Below are 17500 nucleotides of genomic sequence, written 5' to 3'. Positions count from 1 at the left end.
TTGATCCTAAACTTTGAAATCAGTATGATTGAGTTTAAACTCCTCACAAAGAAAGTTTAGATTCAAATACAACGAATTTCAAAAATTACATTAACCCTCCTGTTGTGCTCAGGTCAAGGAAGGAAGGAAAGAACGAAGGGAGGAAAGAGGAAGGAAGGAATTGGGGAAAGAAGGAAATGAGGAAGGAACGAAGGAAGGGGGGAAAGAAGGAAATGAGGAAGGAACGAAGGAAGGGGGGAAAGAAGGAAATGAGGAAGGAACGAAGGAAGGGGGGAAATAAGGAAATGAGGAAGGAACGAAGGAAGGGGGGAAAGAAGGAAGGAAGGGAGGAAAAGAGGAAGGAAGGAAATGAGGAAGGAACGAAGGAAGGGAGGAAAGAGGAAGGAAGGAAGTGGGGAAAGAATGAAATGAGGAAGGAACAAAGGAAGGGAGTAAAGGAGGAAAGAAGGAAGGGAGGAAAAGAGGAAGGAAGGAAGGAAATGAGGAAGGAAGGAAGGACGAAAAGAGGAAGGAAGTAAGGAGAGCAGGAAGGAAGTGAGGAACCGTCAAAAGAGATGGGGTCAATTTGACCCGGGAGCACAACAGGAGGGTTAAATATTGTTTAAATTTTAATTGTTACTGATTAACTTCTGAACAGTTTTTAATAACATTTAATAAAGTAAAATAGTCAATATAAGCCCTTTTTATTAGAGGTGTTTCCAACTCTGACTCCTTATATCTTAAAGCAACATGACCTTTTATCTTCTTTTAAACTTCTTTTATCTTCATTTTAAGTGGAAGTGACAAAAGGTTCAAATTCAAAATGTAAAATGTCCTAATGATAAAAAAAATGAGGTAGAGCAAAAACAGTGTGTGTCAAACCTTAAAGAGAGGAGAGGAAGACGTGAGAGGAAAGAGAAGAGCATGAGAGATAAGAGGGATTAACATTTCTTCAGTCTTGTGATCAGGTGCAGTTGACCTGACAGAGTTCATTAATGAAGTTATTGTTTGGTATATTTTAACTTTGTTCTGCTCCGTTTGTTTGTGTCAGCTTTCACTTTGTTCATCATTCACTTTTTATACTGTTCTTTTTATTTCCATCTACAACTGCTTTTCATTTTCTTTCTGGCGTCGTCCCAAATGACACTGATTCACCCTCTGAAAATGTCCAGCTATGAGCTATCAGGACGTTGTGGTGAAACCCGTTTATGAGAAGGAAAAAAGGAAAGGAGGGAGTTAATAACAGGAGAAGGTAGAGAAGAAAAAGAAAAGGAGCCAGAATGCATCCTGATCTTGTGACTCAGTGGGGCGTTCAGGGTCCGTGTATCCAGAATCCCACAGCGCTTGAACACAACATCAGTCCACACCAATAAGGGAGAAGATTAATTGAGCTGCAAGGCCTCATGGGAACTGTGGCTAAAGCCATCAAACAGTTGAAACATCTGCCCGCCACATGCTGCACACACACACACACACACGCACACGCACACGCACACACACACACACACACACACGCACACACACACACACACACACACAAGATGCTGATGCTGAATATCTCAACATCTCCTGGCATTAAGAGACATTTATTGTGTTAGTTGCAAAGTACATTTTCACAACTAGCAGCGTAATGTAGTGTTGTAGTACACATTTTAAAGATCTTGGTCCTGACTCGGTCGTGGATGAGCTGGACTTGGAATTTTATCTCAAGCAATGTTAAAATTAGGGCTGTCAAACGATTAATTTTTTAATCGAGATTAATCACAGAATCTCCATAGTTAATCACGATTAATGGCGTTTTGAATAGCATGTTTAAAATCCTGTTATTTTCCATTTGAAGGCAGTTTTAAGCCCATAATGTACTTCCTGTCTGTCAGCACTGCTAATGGTCATGTGACAAAGCTGAATGTGTTGTTTTTCTCTCAGTAGGTTTGAGTCGTTATGTTTCTGCAGAGGTGAAACGTTTATTTTAGGGCTGTCAAACGATTAATTATTTTAATCGAGATTAATCGCAGAGTTTCCATAGTTAATCGCGATTAATCACGTTTTGAATTGCATGTTTAAAATCCTGTTATTTTCCATTTGAAGGCAGTTTTAAGCCCATAATGTAAAGCATTTCTTACCAGAGTGTCTTAACTGGGAATCAATCACAGCTCTGCTGCGACTCCCACACTCCAAAATGGTCCTTTGGTGGAGCTGAGGCTGGCTTGGCTGCACCTGGGTGTTTAGCGTGGAGTTGCTAACTCAAACTCCACGTACTCCGGTGGTAGTTAAACTCCGTTTGACACAGGTTGCATTTTACTTTTGACTTGTCAACTGAAGCGTCTGGAAGTGTTTTAAAGTTAAACAAGCCGTTCAAAAGTCCAGTAGCTCTCTTACTTTCCATCAGCGCGGTAGGTTTACTGCAGGAGGCCACTTCAAAGCATAGCGCTACAGCTAGAGGAGCCGTCTACGGGGGAGTAGAAGGGACAAAAAGGCTTGCAATATTAAAATGCGATTAGAGTTATAAAAGCAGCTTTTAGAAAGAAGTTAGCAGCTAACATTAGCATTAGCAAAGTGCCGAGTAGGATCCAAATGAAAAAGTAACGTTAGCTTTTAACACTTCTCTGTCTTTCAGGTGCGAGGTCATCCTGAGCCCCAGATCACATGGTACAGGGACGGCAGGGCTGTGATTGGTGGCGAGCGCTGTGTCATGGAGAGAGGTGGGCGGGGCACCTTCAGTCTGCTGGTGGGCGGAGTCAGAGAAGAAGACCTGGGCTGTTACACCTGCCAGGCCACCAATCAGGCGGGGAGCTGTCAGGTTACTGTGGAGATCCTGCTGGAAGGTTTGAACTCTCTAATATTACTAATATACTACTGCAACTGCTACTACTACTGCTGCTACTACTACTACTGCTGCTACTACTACTACTACTACTACTCATAGACTGTATATAAGAAACAGACGTAACATCCGTGACGTCACCCATTGGTTTGTGGACTGCTGCTCGGAAGCCAATAGTTTCGGATCTGGGCAGCGCCATCTTGAAAATTTCAGGTGCATGCTGGGAAAAATATAAACACGGATTCTACTTATATGGGCATGAGGTGGAGCGGGGAGGTTGCTATGGTTACGAGGGCTGGATCTGGAGGACATTGGTCAATCAACCTGTCAATCAGGACGTAGCCACGCCCTAATGCATACCCTGCTTTATCGTCACATATAAAATCAGGGAGGCCAAAATGTCCCAAATGAACATCATACTGCATTGAAGAAGGCTTTAAACTAGCGATTGAGACCATAAACACATTTTGAAAACGTTTACTGAGGTTAGAAATCAAGTGAGAAGTTGGTGAATTCTCCATTGACTTGTATAGAGACGGTCGCCCCCTGGTGGCCTTTTGATAGAATGCAGCTCTAAGTTACTTCCTGGTTGGTTTCATTTCAGAGGACCGGAGCTCCCCGCCTGCTACTACTACTACTTTGAAGATTTGAAGACTTGTAGTAGCTTTGATGCCAGCTGATTGATGGCTGTGACTGACAGTTTGCTCACCTGTTGCTCTGCTTGCACTGAGTAGCATTATTTTACTGAGTTTTCTAGACCATGAAAGGCAACACATGCTTCTTATTTGGAAGGTCTTGGCTCCAAACGGCAAAGATGCTACCAAATATAAGCTGCAACTCTGGGCTTCAAACTGGCTCCAATATAAACTGAGCTTCAATTATAGCCTAGTTCCTCCTGTGGAAATGCAGGTAGCAAGAAGCATTTCAAACAATGAGGCTGAATTAAATCAAATGCAGATGAAGATGCAGGAAAGGAGCTGTGGCATGTGTTTCAGGTTTGTGGAGGTGTTTGGAGAGGCGATGCTTCTAACACTGTTAACTCTGACTTCATTAATCCTGCAGTTTCCAAACATGACCTCAGCGATATTCCTCATAAAACCTCGTCCATGTGTGTACGGCCGTTACTCAGAGCAGCGAGCCGCCTCAAAGGTTTAGAGTTTACTGCGTCGTAAACAGCTCGATGGGGGCTTCCTGTTGTCTAAACACAACCAGACGTGGAACACGTGTAGCAGCTTTCTTCAGACACAGTTGACAGAAAACACAGATATATGTTTTTGGGCTTTTTTGCCTTCATTTTTTTAAAGATGTTCTTTTTTGGCCATTTCGTCTTTATTTGATTAGTAATAGCAGAGATTCAGACAAAGAGGGTGAAAGCTGTCCAGCAGGAATCCCTTTAAATTATTATATCGTTTATTTGCTGAGGACAGGCTAATTTCCACCCGTAGTCCTCACATTAAGTGCTAGTCAGTATGTTATTCATGGGACAGTAACCATTCTTTAAGATGTTTTTTAAAAGCAGTAAAAGTGGAACTATCTCTGATCAGAGTTGGGAGACTATTCCAACATGCACTGCCCCTGACAGCTAATGAGTTTTGGCCTCTATGGCTCCGTCTGAACTGCACCTCACAGTCCCCTCTGGAGGCAGATCTGGTGCTGAGTGTGTTGCCTCTAACGGGGGAGGAGTCAGCCCATTGAGGGTTTTATGCCTTAATTAATGCCAATATTAACAATAAGGCAATAAATAATGAATAGATAAATAATACATCACCTGACTTACTATAAGTGCATTTGGCTGAATGTGATAGTGACTGAGGGACGGTGAGTGTAAAGCTGCAGTCACTTGGGATCAGACAGACGGCAAACCGGATGTCATGTTAGTGGACGAGAGAAGGACGGAAAAACAAAGAAACCCGTCGACGGCAGACGTTCAAAGTTAAAATATTTTAACTTTTTTTTTTTTAACTCTTTATTTATTTTGCTTTTTTTTTGTTTTACATAAAAAAGAGTCATTGCGCAACAATGCAAGTTACCAAAATGATAGAAGATGAAAAAAACAGAGTAAAAGTAAATAAAGAAGAATAAAGAAAAAATATTTAAAAATAAATAAATAAATAAGTAAGTACCTCTGGTTGCAGCTTTCATCCCGGTCCATTAGGTCTGCTGCATATTAGAGTCTTCTTTTTTCGTATACACAAACCATTTCTGCCACCTTTGGTCCAAGGTCCCTGCTTTCATTCGGAGACAGGAAGTCAGTCTTTCCATCACGTAAATCTCCTCAACAGTATCCAGCCACTGCCCCGGACTAACCCTAACCCTAACCCTGGACTTGGAGGGTCACTTTTCAACCAGTTTCTTGTTTTGACTTTTAAAATATTTTAACTTTCACCGTCTGCCACCACGGAGTTCAGTACCGGATGTGACGTTGTTCCAAAAGAAAACTCCTTTTCTCCTTTTCCAGTGAATATAGAGAAGGGATTCACAAAGAGCCGTTCTCATCTCATGATCCGTCTCGGGAATGAATGAATTATGTTTTGGAGGGAATTTAACATACGTTTCAGTTCGCAAGGCAATATCTAGAGAAAACTGAATTTTTATAGCCATATGTATTGCTATGATAGTCACACTAAATAATACACAAGAATATATTATTTATATTTAATTTTACTGTAACCAATATGAAACATGTCTCGTGGGTCTCGTTCTCTCATCTCCCGTCTTCCTGATTCCTGAATGCAGCATAAATGTCTCTTCTATGTGTAACGGAACAATGTGTATTTCTTTAACTTATTGTATTGTTTCATTCGTCTTTTAATCTATTAATTTATCACTATTCTGTATCTATGATCAATACTGGAATACTGATTGTAATTATTGTGCAAATAATGAGGAAAATAATCATACAACTACAAAAAAGGGAAAGAAAGAAAAAACAAATACTTTAAATTCTTCTAAACTCAAATGTTTTTTTTCCACCTGCAGAAACTTCTGGGAAAAAATATGGCTTCCCGTCCTCCATGAAGACAGGGTGAGCTCTTAAATGATCTCTCTTCTCTCCCTTAAAGAAATACCAATGTAGCGCCCTCTAGACGGCCTGTCTATGTTTATGAGGTACGCTTCCCAAGTTCTTAATGTTGTAGAAATCTCTTTCTTAAAGATTAACTAATACCAAATTAGAAGTATACTGTAATATAATGTTGATGAACTAATATCTATTTATTCTGTGACGCAAACCACTTTTATTTACTATTTGAATGTTTTAAAACTAATGTTTAAGGGTTTTAATCAAAACTATAGAGAAATGAAATAATTAAATTTTCCTTACCATCTGTAGGTACCCTTTTAACACTTTGTAAACAACAGTACTATTTCTAAAACACAAATAACCAGAAGGAAGGTAAGTTTTAAAGATTTACTGATGTAAATATAAACACAAATGTTCTCTCAACAATGAAAATACACACAAAATAAACACTCAAATTCAAAACCTTTCTGTACCTTTAACTGATCAATTTCTAAATATTCAAATAACCCCTTATTTTGAGTGCACTCATTAATAAAAAACAAATAATAAACACCTAAAGCCGGAAGTTATAACTAACTGAAAAAAAGATGTTAACGATGCAGGCCCGAAGCGATGCTCGGGTGCGTTGTAGCCAGAAACAAAATGGCTGCTTCACGCTAAAGCGCTGAAATAAAACAGTTAGAGACTCACTGCAGTGGTACCAGCGGGTTGCTGATACATGGGCGGATGGTGGCGATTCTTCCTGTCTGGACCAGCGTGTCGCTGCCAAGACGGCTGCAGATGACTCCCACGCTCCCGGTAGAACCTCACCGCTGATCGTCTCAACAGGTCCGGCACACAGCAGGCTTACTTCTTCCCCTCGTCGAGTAGCTGGGTTAGCTGCACTTGGATGAAGAAGAAGCTAAGCTAATGCGAGCTGCATTAGCTGTTAGCTGCGCTCCTCATTGAATACTCTCTGCCAAAGTATTCGTCCTTTCACTCGAGCACGGTGTTGTGCTGAATATCAGTCACATACGAGATTCACTGTCCGCTTATCTCCTGATATTTTTTACAAACAATGTCCGTGTTCTGTATATTTGCTTACTCTACCACATTAAACGCCAGCAGTTCTCTCTTCTCCTCGTCCGTATCGCGCTCTCCCTCTCACCACAGTCAAGGTTCTCTTTCACACACAAAAATACATACACTTCCTGTTTAGCCAGATCTTAACCAATTAATTACCAGAATTACAATTTTCACAATCGGTACTTCCTTTTTAACCCTGTGGCTTTTCAAAATAACACAAAATATCTTAAAGTGCACATTTGTATCTTTTAAACTTTTTAAACTTATTTATTAAACTATTTTTAAACACTTTTTGTCAAACTTCATGAAATATTATTCTTAATACTTTTAATCACAATTTATCAAACATGAACATATTTAAACTATTTATTGTCCTTTTTTTAACAGGGTTACACCAATACAACAATGTAAAAATACTCCTTAAAACGTAAAAAGTACTACAGTATTATAGTGATGTAGTATGCAGTATTACAGTAAAAGTACTGCAGTATTATAGTGATGTAGTATGCAGTATTACAGTAAAAGTACTGCAGTATTATAGTGATGTAGTATGCAGTATTACAGTAAAAGTACTGCAGTATTATGAGTGATGTAGTATGCAGTATTACAGTAAAAGTACTGCAGTATTATAGTGATGTAGTATGCAGTATTACAGTAAAAGTACTGCAGTATTATAGTGATGTAGTATGCAGTATTACAGTAAAAGTACTGCAGTATTATAGTGATGTAGTATGCAGTATTACAGTAAAAGTACTGCAGTATTATAGTGATGTAGTATGCAGTATTATAGTAACAGTACTGCAGTATTATAGTGATGTAGTATTAAAGGGAATTTTGCCTGTTTTCTTAAAGAAATTGGGTATTTTATGTGGTTGAGTTGAGTTAATCTCTGTAAAGTTTGTATTCTGGTACCAATAAAGTACTTTCTGCCTACTGATAGTACTCTAAACTCCCAGGAAATTATAAAATGAAAGGATCTGTAAAATAAAGCATCATCAAAACTGTGAAAATACAACCGAGCAGTTATGATCCGCTGTCACAGCTCTAACTCTCATGCTTCCAGGTATCGCTCTGCGGTGGAGACCAGGCCCAGTATTTGGGGTGAGAGTCCGCCACGGTTCGTCTCCAAACCGAGCCGAGTGATTACCAGACCGGGACAGACCGGAAAGTTCTCTGCCAAAACCACCGGACGCCCGCAACCCCAGGTCACATGGTTCAAGGTGGGCGGAGCTAAACAGAGACGCTTTTGATAACAAACAAGCTTTAACTGCTAAACTTGTGTTAATTTAAATGATAATCAGCCTTCATTTCTTTACACAAACACATTCATTAAAATAATAAATCTTACAGGTTTACAGACCAATAAAAATATAACAGCTGATTATTTTCTCCCCGTCTTAAACTATGCGGAGCATTTCCTTTACATCATGTTAGCAATGAGAGACGTAACGTTAGCTTTCTCTCTGTTCACGTACTAGTTTGGTGATTAGCGTCAGGTCCGTCTCCCTTAGCAACCGTCACAGCAGCTTTTTGTCCATGTGAAGCCACCGTAGCTCAACTCTGCTCCACATATTTCACACCTGACAACATTATCCTTTACTTTCTGGAAGCTTTTAAACCACGCTGGACTTTAGTGTGTCTTCGTCTGCATCATGTTCCCTCCAGTCAGCTAGCTAGCAGGCTAACTTATTACCAGTCGGCTAGCTAGCAGGCTAACTTACTACCAGTCAGCTAGCTAGCAGGATAACTTACTACCAGTCAGCTAGCTAGCAGGCTAACTTACTACCAGTCGGCTAGCTAGCAGGCTAACTTACTACCAGTCGGCTAGCTAGCAGGCTAACTTACTACCAGTCAGCTAGCTAGCAGGCTAACTTACTACCAGTCGGCTAGCTAGCAGGCTAACTTACTACCGAGTCAAAGTAGCCGAGGGCAGCAGTAAACATTCACTCTGAAGCTTAGAGCTCCTCCTAGTGGCTGAAAGCAGCTGCTAATGAACCTGAATACTAAACTACAGCTCAGTGACTCATTAAAAGACCACAGCACAAAGTCCTAAGTTAGTTCCTACAAACGATTATTTGGTTATTTGGTTTTAAAGACACATCCCTAGTGCACAGACTGACTCCAAAGAAATTTTGGCTTCACTTTTGTGTCTGGACGTGAAGTCATGTCATATTTAGATAAAGTGAATACCACCTATGTTTCTTACTGAAGGAAAGCAACAACAAGGACCAGCTAACAAACCATTTATTGAATTAAAAAACTAAAATTAAGACTTTGACAGAATTTCAAACTTTGCAAATCAGCTCTGAGACCAAAAATGAATTACTTACTAAGTAACATGTTGACATATTCACTTAAACACTGAAATTACTTTTGATTTCAGTTCATTGTTAATCAGTTTACACGCTGTTTTGTACTATTTAAGCCTTTTTTAAGCCGAACCATGACGACATATGGGTCATTTTAATGATCGTCTCTCTTTCAGGAGGAGGCGGAGCTTCAGCCTGGTGGGCGGGTCACTATGTATGAGCGCTCTGGCCTGCACTTCCTGGAGATAAAGGAAGTGTGTGTGGAGGATGCAGGAAGTTACACATGTTCTGTCAGCAACAGCGCCGGGACGGCCGCCGCCACTGCTGAGCTGAGAGTCCAGAGTAAGACGACCAATCAGGGTTATTAAAGTCCTCTGATATAAAACACAGACAGTGTTCAAACTGTGACTGAGGAGTAAATGTTTCTGTCCTGATGTTTGTCCTCACAGGTTCTCCTGATGGCTCCTGCAGGTGAGTCCCGTTTTTAAAACATGTCGACATGAAACAGTGTCCTACTGAAGGCCGTTTGGTTTGTTTGATCCACATCACATCTTTTCAACGTTTCCTCCCATCGTTACGTTGATGAGACCCAGTTGTCTTATTCATAAGGAATCTTTGTTAACTTCACAATCTCAGGTTCTCGATGTTCAATTTGATTCAAAACCAATTCTTGATATATGAATAGTTGTTTGAATCAGTTTCTAAACCTGCAGCTGCGGATCTGCAATGTTCTCTGTGATCTTTTTAAAACTGCTTGTAATGAAGACTCATGTGTTCACTTCCTTGAATAAAAAAGCAGACTGCATATCACAGAAACAACTATAGTTTAATGTCATTTCTGGACTCGAGATCCATGAGCTCAAAGTTACGTAAAATAGAAAAACCTGTAACTGAGGTCCATTTATTGTACTTACATATGTGACAGTGTATACATACATACATATAGTATCTGTACATTCAAGTATCCGTTAATGGGAGGAATTCACTAATATAAGTTAAATGACTTCAGTCCTCTGTTCACCAAGAAAGTCCAAGAAGAGTCTTAAATCACATCAGTGACAGAAAGATTCTCCTGCAGGACCGTCCGACCAGCTGAGGACACACCAACCAGGGACAGAACTCTGACAGTGGATGACAGTGTTCCCAGTGTTCCCAGTGCTCCCAGTGGTCCCAGTGGTCCCACAGAGAAGCCCCTCCCTCAGCCTCGGCAGGGAACCTCCTGGAGGAGCAGACAGCTCCCTCTAGTGTCTGAGAAGAAGACTGCAGCTCCTCCATCTGCTGGTTTTCAGGTTTGGTTCTAATTATTTATTAAGAGTAATAAACATGAAATATAATAAAATATATTTAAGAATATAGAATGATGGTGAGACACAGAGCAGGTCAATTTGAATGTAAAATATATTTATGTCAATTTATTCTGTAAAATACAGCAGCAGGGACCAGTAAGGGACCAGTAAGGGACCTGTAAGGGCCCAGTAAGGGACCAGTAAGGGACCTGTAAGGCCCCAGTAAGGGACCAGTAAGGGCCCAGTAAGGGACCAGTAAGGCCCCAGTAAGGGACCAGTAAGGCCCCAGTAAGGGACCAGTAAGGGCCCAGTAAGGGACCAGTAAGGGCCCAGTAAGGGACCAGTAAGGTTCAACCAGAGACCAGTTCATTGTTGTTTTTTTGGGATTTTGTCATTTTGAGGTCTCTAACTGAGGTCTCAGATGTAATTATGTAAAACCCAGTATACTTAGGCCCAGCAGGGGTCGACTAAGGCTTGCACGCTGGATTAACGACTTTAATGAAAGTATGAAAGGTGCGATATAAATAAAGATTGATTGATTTGTCTGCAGTCTCTTGTGAGTCCTGCTCCGCCTCAGACCGGTCCAGTCCAGCAGACAGGAGGGGCATCAGACAGCAGCAGCAGGTATAGAAACTTTTATTCACTTCTAACAGAAATATCAGATCATCAGACAGAACATGAGAAGATCCTTCATCATGTTTACAGGAAGTGATGGAGGACTAAACCCACAGTCCTCCTTCTGTGGAAACATTTAAAAGTTGATGTGAAGCTAATATGAAGCTTCAGAGTCTGAATGAGTCAAATCTTCATCTTCTATGTTTCAGCGTTACAGTGTTTTTAGTAGCAAAGTCTTTTTGTTACTATACTTCCACCACAGAGAAACAGGAAACACTAAGAGGAGGGAGGGAAGGAAGGAAGGAAGGAAGGAAGGAAGGAAGGAAGGAAGGAAGGAAGGAAACACTAAGAGGGAATTTGATGCTAAACAGACTGTAAATGTGTCAGATATCACTGATATGACTAACTCACACTGCTATAGTTACTATAGTTACCATGGTTACTATAATAACTCACACTGCTATAGTTACTATAGTTACCATGGTTACTATAATAACTCACACTGATGAAGCTCAATAGAAGCTGATCAGAGACTTTAAATGAGTGAAACACTGTGATCCAGTCCTCCATCACTGAACACTGGAAGCACATTAGAAGCAGATGTGTTAATATTCAGAATGAACAGGAGGAATGATTGAAGCAAGGACACCTGGCTGCTGCCTTGTTGGTTCGACCTCCTCGTTCTCCTCGTTCTCCTCGTTCTCCTTTAGGTTGTTCCTCATGTTGTTCCTCTTCTACTTCTCACAGACTCTCAGTAGCAAACAGGTTATGTTTAAATTCAGTAGAGTGCAGTTGGAGGAGTGATCAGTGTTCATAGTAGAGATGCTCTGATACCATTTTTTCCTTCCCGATACCGATTCCGATACTTGTGCTGTGGGTATCGGCCAATACTGAGTACCGATACCAGTGTGATTTAAAAAAAAAAAAAAAAATCATACTACGCCTGCATGACTGTGACTTGATTATTATTGTGGTAAGGATTGGCTCAGGTTAAACCCTTTGTAAAACATGAATGAATGCACCAAAGGAAGCCATTTATTTTTAAATAGAACAGTATGGTACGGGCGTGAGGTGATCAGTTCTTCTTTGCCCCCCTAAAACAGCAGCTGTTGATGGCAGCACAGCGCAACTGTTTTAAGAGCAGCGAAGAAGAAATGTATCAGAGCTAACGGAGCTAACCAGGGTTAGGGTTAAATGACATGGTATCAGATCGGTGCCTGGACTCCAGTACTCGCCGATACCGATGCCAGCATTTTCGGCAGTATCGGAGGCATTTCCAATACTGGTATCGGAATCGGAACAACTCTAGTTCATAGTTCTCTACAGTAGTATATCTGTGTGTTTCAGGGCAGTGAGGAGGTCAGGGTTGGGGTCCAGTCTGCGGTTCGAGGCCATTCCTCTGGACCAGGAGGCCACAGAGGGAGCACAGGTCACATTCACCTGCCAAGGTAATCCAGGATCAAATAAAAACCTTTGATTTGTTTCATCTTGATGAGGTCTTACCAGTCTCCCCTCTCACCTGCTATCAGTCTCATCAGTTGCGGTCGCCACAGTTACATGGCTGAAGGACGGGGGTCAGGTGAGGACTGGACCAGGTCTGCAGCAGAGACAGGATGGCACCCGTCTCACCTTCACCGTGGAGAGAGTGACACAGGCTGACCGCGGCAACTACAGCTGTCAGCTGATCACTGCTGATGGACAGAAGGTTACCTCGGCAACATGGACGCTGTCTGTCAACAGTAAGAACTATTGTCCTCTCTCTCTCTCTCTCTCTCTCTCTCTCTCTCTCTCTCTCTCTCTCTCTCTCTCTCTCTCTCTCTCTCTCTCAGGTGTGTCCTCTCTCTCTCTCTCAGGTGTCTTCTCTCTCTCTCAGGTGTCTTCTCTCTCTCTCAGGTGTGTCCTCTCTCTCTCTCTCAGGTGTGTCTTCTCTCTCTCAGGTGTGTCTTCTCTCTCTCAGGTGTGTCTTCTCTCTCTCTCTCAGGTGTGTCCTCTCTCTCTCAGGTGTGTCTTCTCTCTCTCAGGTGTGTCCTCTCTCTCTCTCTCAGGTGTGTCCTCTCTCTCTCTCAGGTGTGTCTTCTCTCTCTCTCTCTCTCAGGTGTGTCCTCTCTCTCTCTCAGGTGTGTCTTCTCTCTCTCTCTCTCTCAGGTGTGTCCTCTCTCTCTCAGGTGTGTCTTCTCTCTCTCAGGTGTGTCTTCTCTCTCTCTCTCAGGTGTGTCTTCTCTCTCTCAGGTGTGTCCTCTCTCTCTCTCTCAGGTGTCTTCTCTCTCTCTCAGGTGTGTCTTCTCTCTCTCTCAGGTGTGTCTTCTCTCTCTCTCAGGTGTGTCCTCTCTCTCTCAGGTGTGTCTTCTCTCTCTCTCTCTCAGGTGTGTCTTCTCTCTCTCAGGTGTGTCCTCTCTCTCTCTCAGGTGTGTCCTCTCTCTCAGGTGTGTCTTCTCTCTCTCAGGTGTGTCCTCTCTCTCTCTCAGGTGTGTCTTCTCTGTCTCAGGTGTGTCTTCTCTCTCTCAGGTGTGTCCTCTCTCTCTCTCTCTCTCTCTCTCTCTCTCTCAGGTGTGTCCTCTCTCTCTCAGGTGTGTCCTCTCTCTCTCTCAGGTGTGTCCTCTCTCTCTCAGGTGTGTCTTCTCTCTCTCTCTCTCAGGTGTGTCCTCTCTCTCTCTCAGGTGTGTCCTCTCTCTCAGGTGTGTCTTCTCTCTCTCAGGTGTGTCCTCTCTCTCTCTCAGGTGTGTCTTCTCTGTCTCAGGTGTGTCTTCTCTCTCTCAGGTGTGTCCTCTCTCTCTCTCTCTCTCTCTCTCTCTCTCTCAGGTGTGTCCTCTCTCTCTCAGGTGTGTCCTCTCTCTCTCTCAGGTGTGTCCTCTCTCTCTCAGGTGTGTCTTCTCTCTCTCTCTCTCAGGTGTGTCTTCTCTCTCTCAGGTGTGTCCTCTCTCTCTCTCTCTCTCTCTCTCTCTCTCTCTCTCTCTCTCTCTCTCAGGTGTGTCCTCTCTCTCTCAGGTGTGTCCTCTCTCTCTCTCAGGTGTGTCTTCTCTCTCTCTCAGGTGTGTCCCCTCTCTCTCTCTCAGGTGTGTCCTCTCTCTCTCTCTCTCTCTCAGGTGTGTCTTCTCTCTCTCTCAGGTGTGTCCTCTCTCTCTCTCTCAGGTGTGTCCTCTCTCTCTCAGGTGTGTCCTCTCTCTCTCAGGTGTGTCTTCTCTCTCTCTCAGGTGTGTCCTCTCTCTCTCTCTCAGGTGTGTCCTCTCTCTCTCAGGTGTGTCCTCTCTCTCTCTCTCAGGTGTGTCCTCTCTCTCTCAGGTGTGTCTTCTCTCTCTCTCAGGTGTGTCCTCTCTCTGTCTCAGGTGTGTCCTCTCTCTCTCTCAGGTGTGTCTTCTCTCTCTCTCTCTCAGGTGTGTCCTCTCTCTCTCTCAGGTGTGTCCTCTCTCTCTCTCTCAGGTGTGTCCTCTCTCTCTCAGGTGTGTCCTCTCTCTCTCAGGTGTGTCTTCTCTCTCTCAGGTGTGTCTTCTCTCTCTCAGGTGTGTCCCCTCTCTCTCAGGTGTGTCCTCTCTGTCTCAGGTGTGTCCTCTCTCTCTCAGGTGTGTCCTCTCTGTCTCAGGTGTGTCTTCTCTCTCTCTCTCTCTCAGGTGTGTCCCCTCTCTCTCAGGTGTGTCCTCTCTGTCTCAGGTGTGTCTTCTCTCTCTCTCTCTCTCAGGTGTGTCTTCTCTCTCTCTCTGTCTGTCTCTCTCTCAGGTGTGTCCTCTCTCTCTCTCTCTCTCTCTCTCAGGTGTGTCTTCTCTCTCTCAGGTGTGTCCTCTCTCTCTCTCAGATGTGTCCTCTCTCTCTCAGGTGTGTCTTCTCTCTCTCTCAGGTGTGTGTCCTCTCTCTCTCAGGTGTGTCTTCTCTCTCTCAGGTGTGTCCTCTCTCTCAGGTGTGTCCTCTCTCTCTCAGGTGTGTCTTCTCTCTCTCTCAGGTGTGTCTTCTCTCTCTCTCTCTCTCTCTCAGGTGTGTCTTCTCTCTCTCAGGTGTGTCCTCTCTCTCTCTCAGGTGTGTCCTCTCTCTCTCTCTCTCTCTCTCTCTCTCTCTCTCTCTCTCTCAGGTGTGTCCTCTCTCTCTCACAGGTGTGTCCTCTCTCTCTCTCTCTCTCTCTCTCTCTCTCAGGTGTGTCCTCTCTCTCTTTCAGGTGTGTCCTCTCTCTCTCTCTCAGATGTGTCTTCTCTCTCTCAGGTGTGTCCTCTCTGTCTCAGGTGTGTCCTCTCTCTCTCTCAGGTGTGTCTTCTCTCTCTCAGGTGTGTCTTCTCTCTCTCAGGTGTGTCCCCTCTCTCTCAGGTGTGTCCTCTCTGTCTCAGGTGTGTCCTCTCTCTCTCAGGTGTGTGTCCTCTCTCTCTCAGGTGTGTCTTCTCTCTCTCTCAGGTGTGTGTCCTCTCTCTCTCAGGTGTGTCTTCTCTCTCTCAGGTGTGTCCTCTCTCTCAGGTGTGTCCTCTCTCTCTCAGGTGTGTCTTCTCTCTCTCTCAGGTGTGTCTTCTCTCTCTCTCTCTCTCTCTCAGGTGTGTCCTCTCTCTCTCAGGTGTGTCCTCTCTCTCTCTCAGGTGTGTCCTCTCTCTCTCTCTCTCTCTCTCTCTCTCTCTCTCTCAGGTGTGTCCTCTCTCTCTCTCAGGTGTGTCCTCTCTCTCTCTCTCTCTCTCTCTCTCTCAGGTGTGTCCTCTCTCTCTTTCAGGTGTGTCCTCTCTCTCTCTCTCAGATGTGTCTTCTCTCTCTCAGGTGTGTCCTCTCTGTCTCAGGTGTGTCCTCTCTCTCTCTCAGGTGTGTCTTCTCTCTCTCAGGTGTGTCCTCCCTCTCTCAGGTGTGTCCTCTCTGTCTCAGGTGTGTCCTCTCTCTCTCTCAGGTGTCTCTGGACAGCCTCCAGTGTTCGTCAGTGGTCTGCAGGGCTGTTGTGTATCGGAGGGTCAGACTATCAGCCTGCAGGTCTCTGTGGAGGGAAAACCTGCTCCAGGTGTCAGCTGGTTGCATAACGGTCAGTACTGTCATGGTGTCACTGTGTGGTGTCAAAGTTCAGCCAATAAACTGTTCCATGCTTCTTCCTGTCTGATGCTCAGTGAGGAAGTTAGTCCATAAATATTAGGGGTTTAGGATTAGGGTGGGGGGGGGGGCTCAGGTCTCTACACTGAGCCTGAGGTAGGAGGAGCAGCTACAGAAGCCTAATGATGCCAAAAGTAAAATGAGTCACACTACTAAATTATAAGTTTATATTTTGTTCTACTTTATTTATGTGATACAGGATTTGTGCAATTTACTTTTATTTCTGTGTTTTTTTATTGTTATAATTTCTTTAAATAAGATTCTTTATTTAATTTATATTTATATATTAGAATTGTTTCTACTCTTTATAATTTACTTTTTAGTATTTGTGATTGTATCTAACCTTTGTATTTATGGTTGTTATTTCCATAAATACCAAAATGATCCATCTATAAAATATCTATATGAGGAAACCTTTTACAGTGCTGCATACTGCATATGATCATTATATATTTAGAAAGTAGAACTGATTCATTACAAGATGATTAGTTAAAACATTTCAATTCAATCTTTTCATTTATTTCCTCATTGAAGTTTTCTTAAAAATATATTTAAAATCTCGTCTTGTCTCGATCTCGTGAGCTGAGTGTATCGTCACACCCCTAATAAATATGTAACCTCAGATACTGACAGTTACTGAATGATGATGCTTCATATTAATTATTTGGACAAGCCTGATTCAACAGTCATTAGTTCAGTTCTCACATCTTTCAGGTTATCATTTAGTTTGATTGGCACACGTCTCATCAAAGTTACTGTTCATTTATTTCAGTCTTGTTTTCTTTGTGATAAAATATTTCGGTTTCACATTTAGAACAAAGCTTCCATCAAACTGAGAAAGTAGTTTTATATCATACTTTACTACAGTATGACTATATATCAGGTTGTAGCTCTGTTACTGTTGCTGTGAGTATTTACTTTAATGTCTTTATGTCTATAGTATAAATGTTGCAGTAGTGGATGTGTATTGTTGTGTCAGATGTTAAATGTGATGCCTGCAGAGAGACGTAGTGAGGATCCTGAAACAGCTCAGGATCCTGTGATGAAGCTCAGTGTGTTGGACTGAAAGCTCCTGCAGAGGGCAGCAGAGACTCTGAGGAGCTGATCCTCTCTGACAGAGAACAAGCTGAGCTGTATATGTTTTATTGAACTGATTATTTCATAGATATTTCTGACAGACTCATATAAAGCTGAGTGTGACATTTATTTAGAACAGGTATCCATGTAAAGACCTGTGATCAGGTGTCATCATCCAGCTCTGATCACAGGTTAAAGGACAGTTCCCAGTGTTCCCAGTGTTCCCAGTGTTCCCAGTATTCCCAGTATTCCCAGTGTTCCCAGTGTTCCCAGTGTTCCCAGTGTT

At 42.8% G+C, this 17500-nt stretch overlaps 1 protein-coding gene across 1 annotated transcript in view; it reads left to right on the top strand.

The window, feature by feature from the left end:
* The window catches only part of mylka (myosin, light chain kinase a), an 80884-nt gene that overhangs the window by 14060 nt on the left and 49324 nt on the right, over positions 1 to 17500 (top strand). Inside the window, exons 3-12 of the mRNA XM_053329074.1 lie at positions 2597 to 2804; positions 5783 to 5828; positions 7954 to 8110; positions 9376 to 9541; positions 9649 to 9670; positions 10278 to 10488; positions 11036 to 11109; positions 12448 to 12548; positions 12630 to 12839; positions 15944 to 16072. Coding sequence (XP_053185049.1) covers positions 2597 to 2804; positions 5783 to 5828; positions 7954 to 8110; positions 9376 to 9541; positions 9649 to 9670; positions 10278 to 10488; positions 11036 to 11109; positions 12448 to 12548; positions 12630 to 12839; positions 15944 to 16072 — 1324 coding nt within the window. The remainder of the gene's footprint in view (positions 1 to 2596; positions 2805 to 5782; positions 5829 to 7953; positions 8111 to 9375; positions 9542 to 9648; positions 9671 to 10277; positions 10489 to 11035; positions 11110 to 12447; positions 12549 to 12629; positions 12840 to 15943; positions 16073 to 17500) is intronic.

The sequence above is a fragment of the Scomber japonicus genome, chromosome 11, assembly GCF_027409825.1.
Source record: "Scomber japonicus isolate fScoJap1 chromosome 11, fScoJap1.pri, whole genome shotgun sequence".
Classification (NCBI taxonomy): Eukaryota; Metazoa; Chordata; class Actinopteri; order Scombriformes; family Scombridae; genus Scomber; species Scomber japonicus.
The sequence above is the reverse complement of the archived record's forward strand: the minus strand, read 5'-3'. Positions and strand labels throughout refer to the sequence as shown.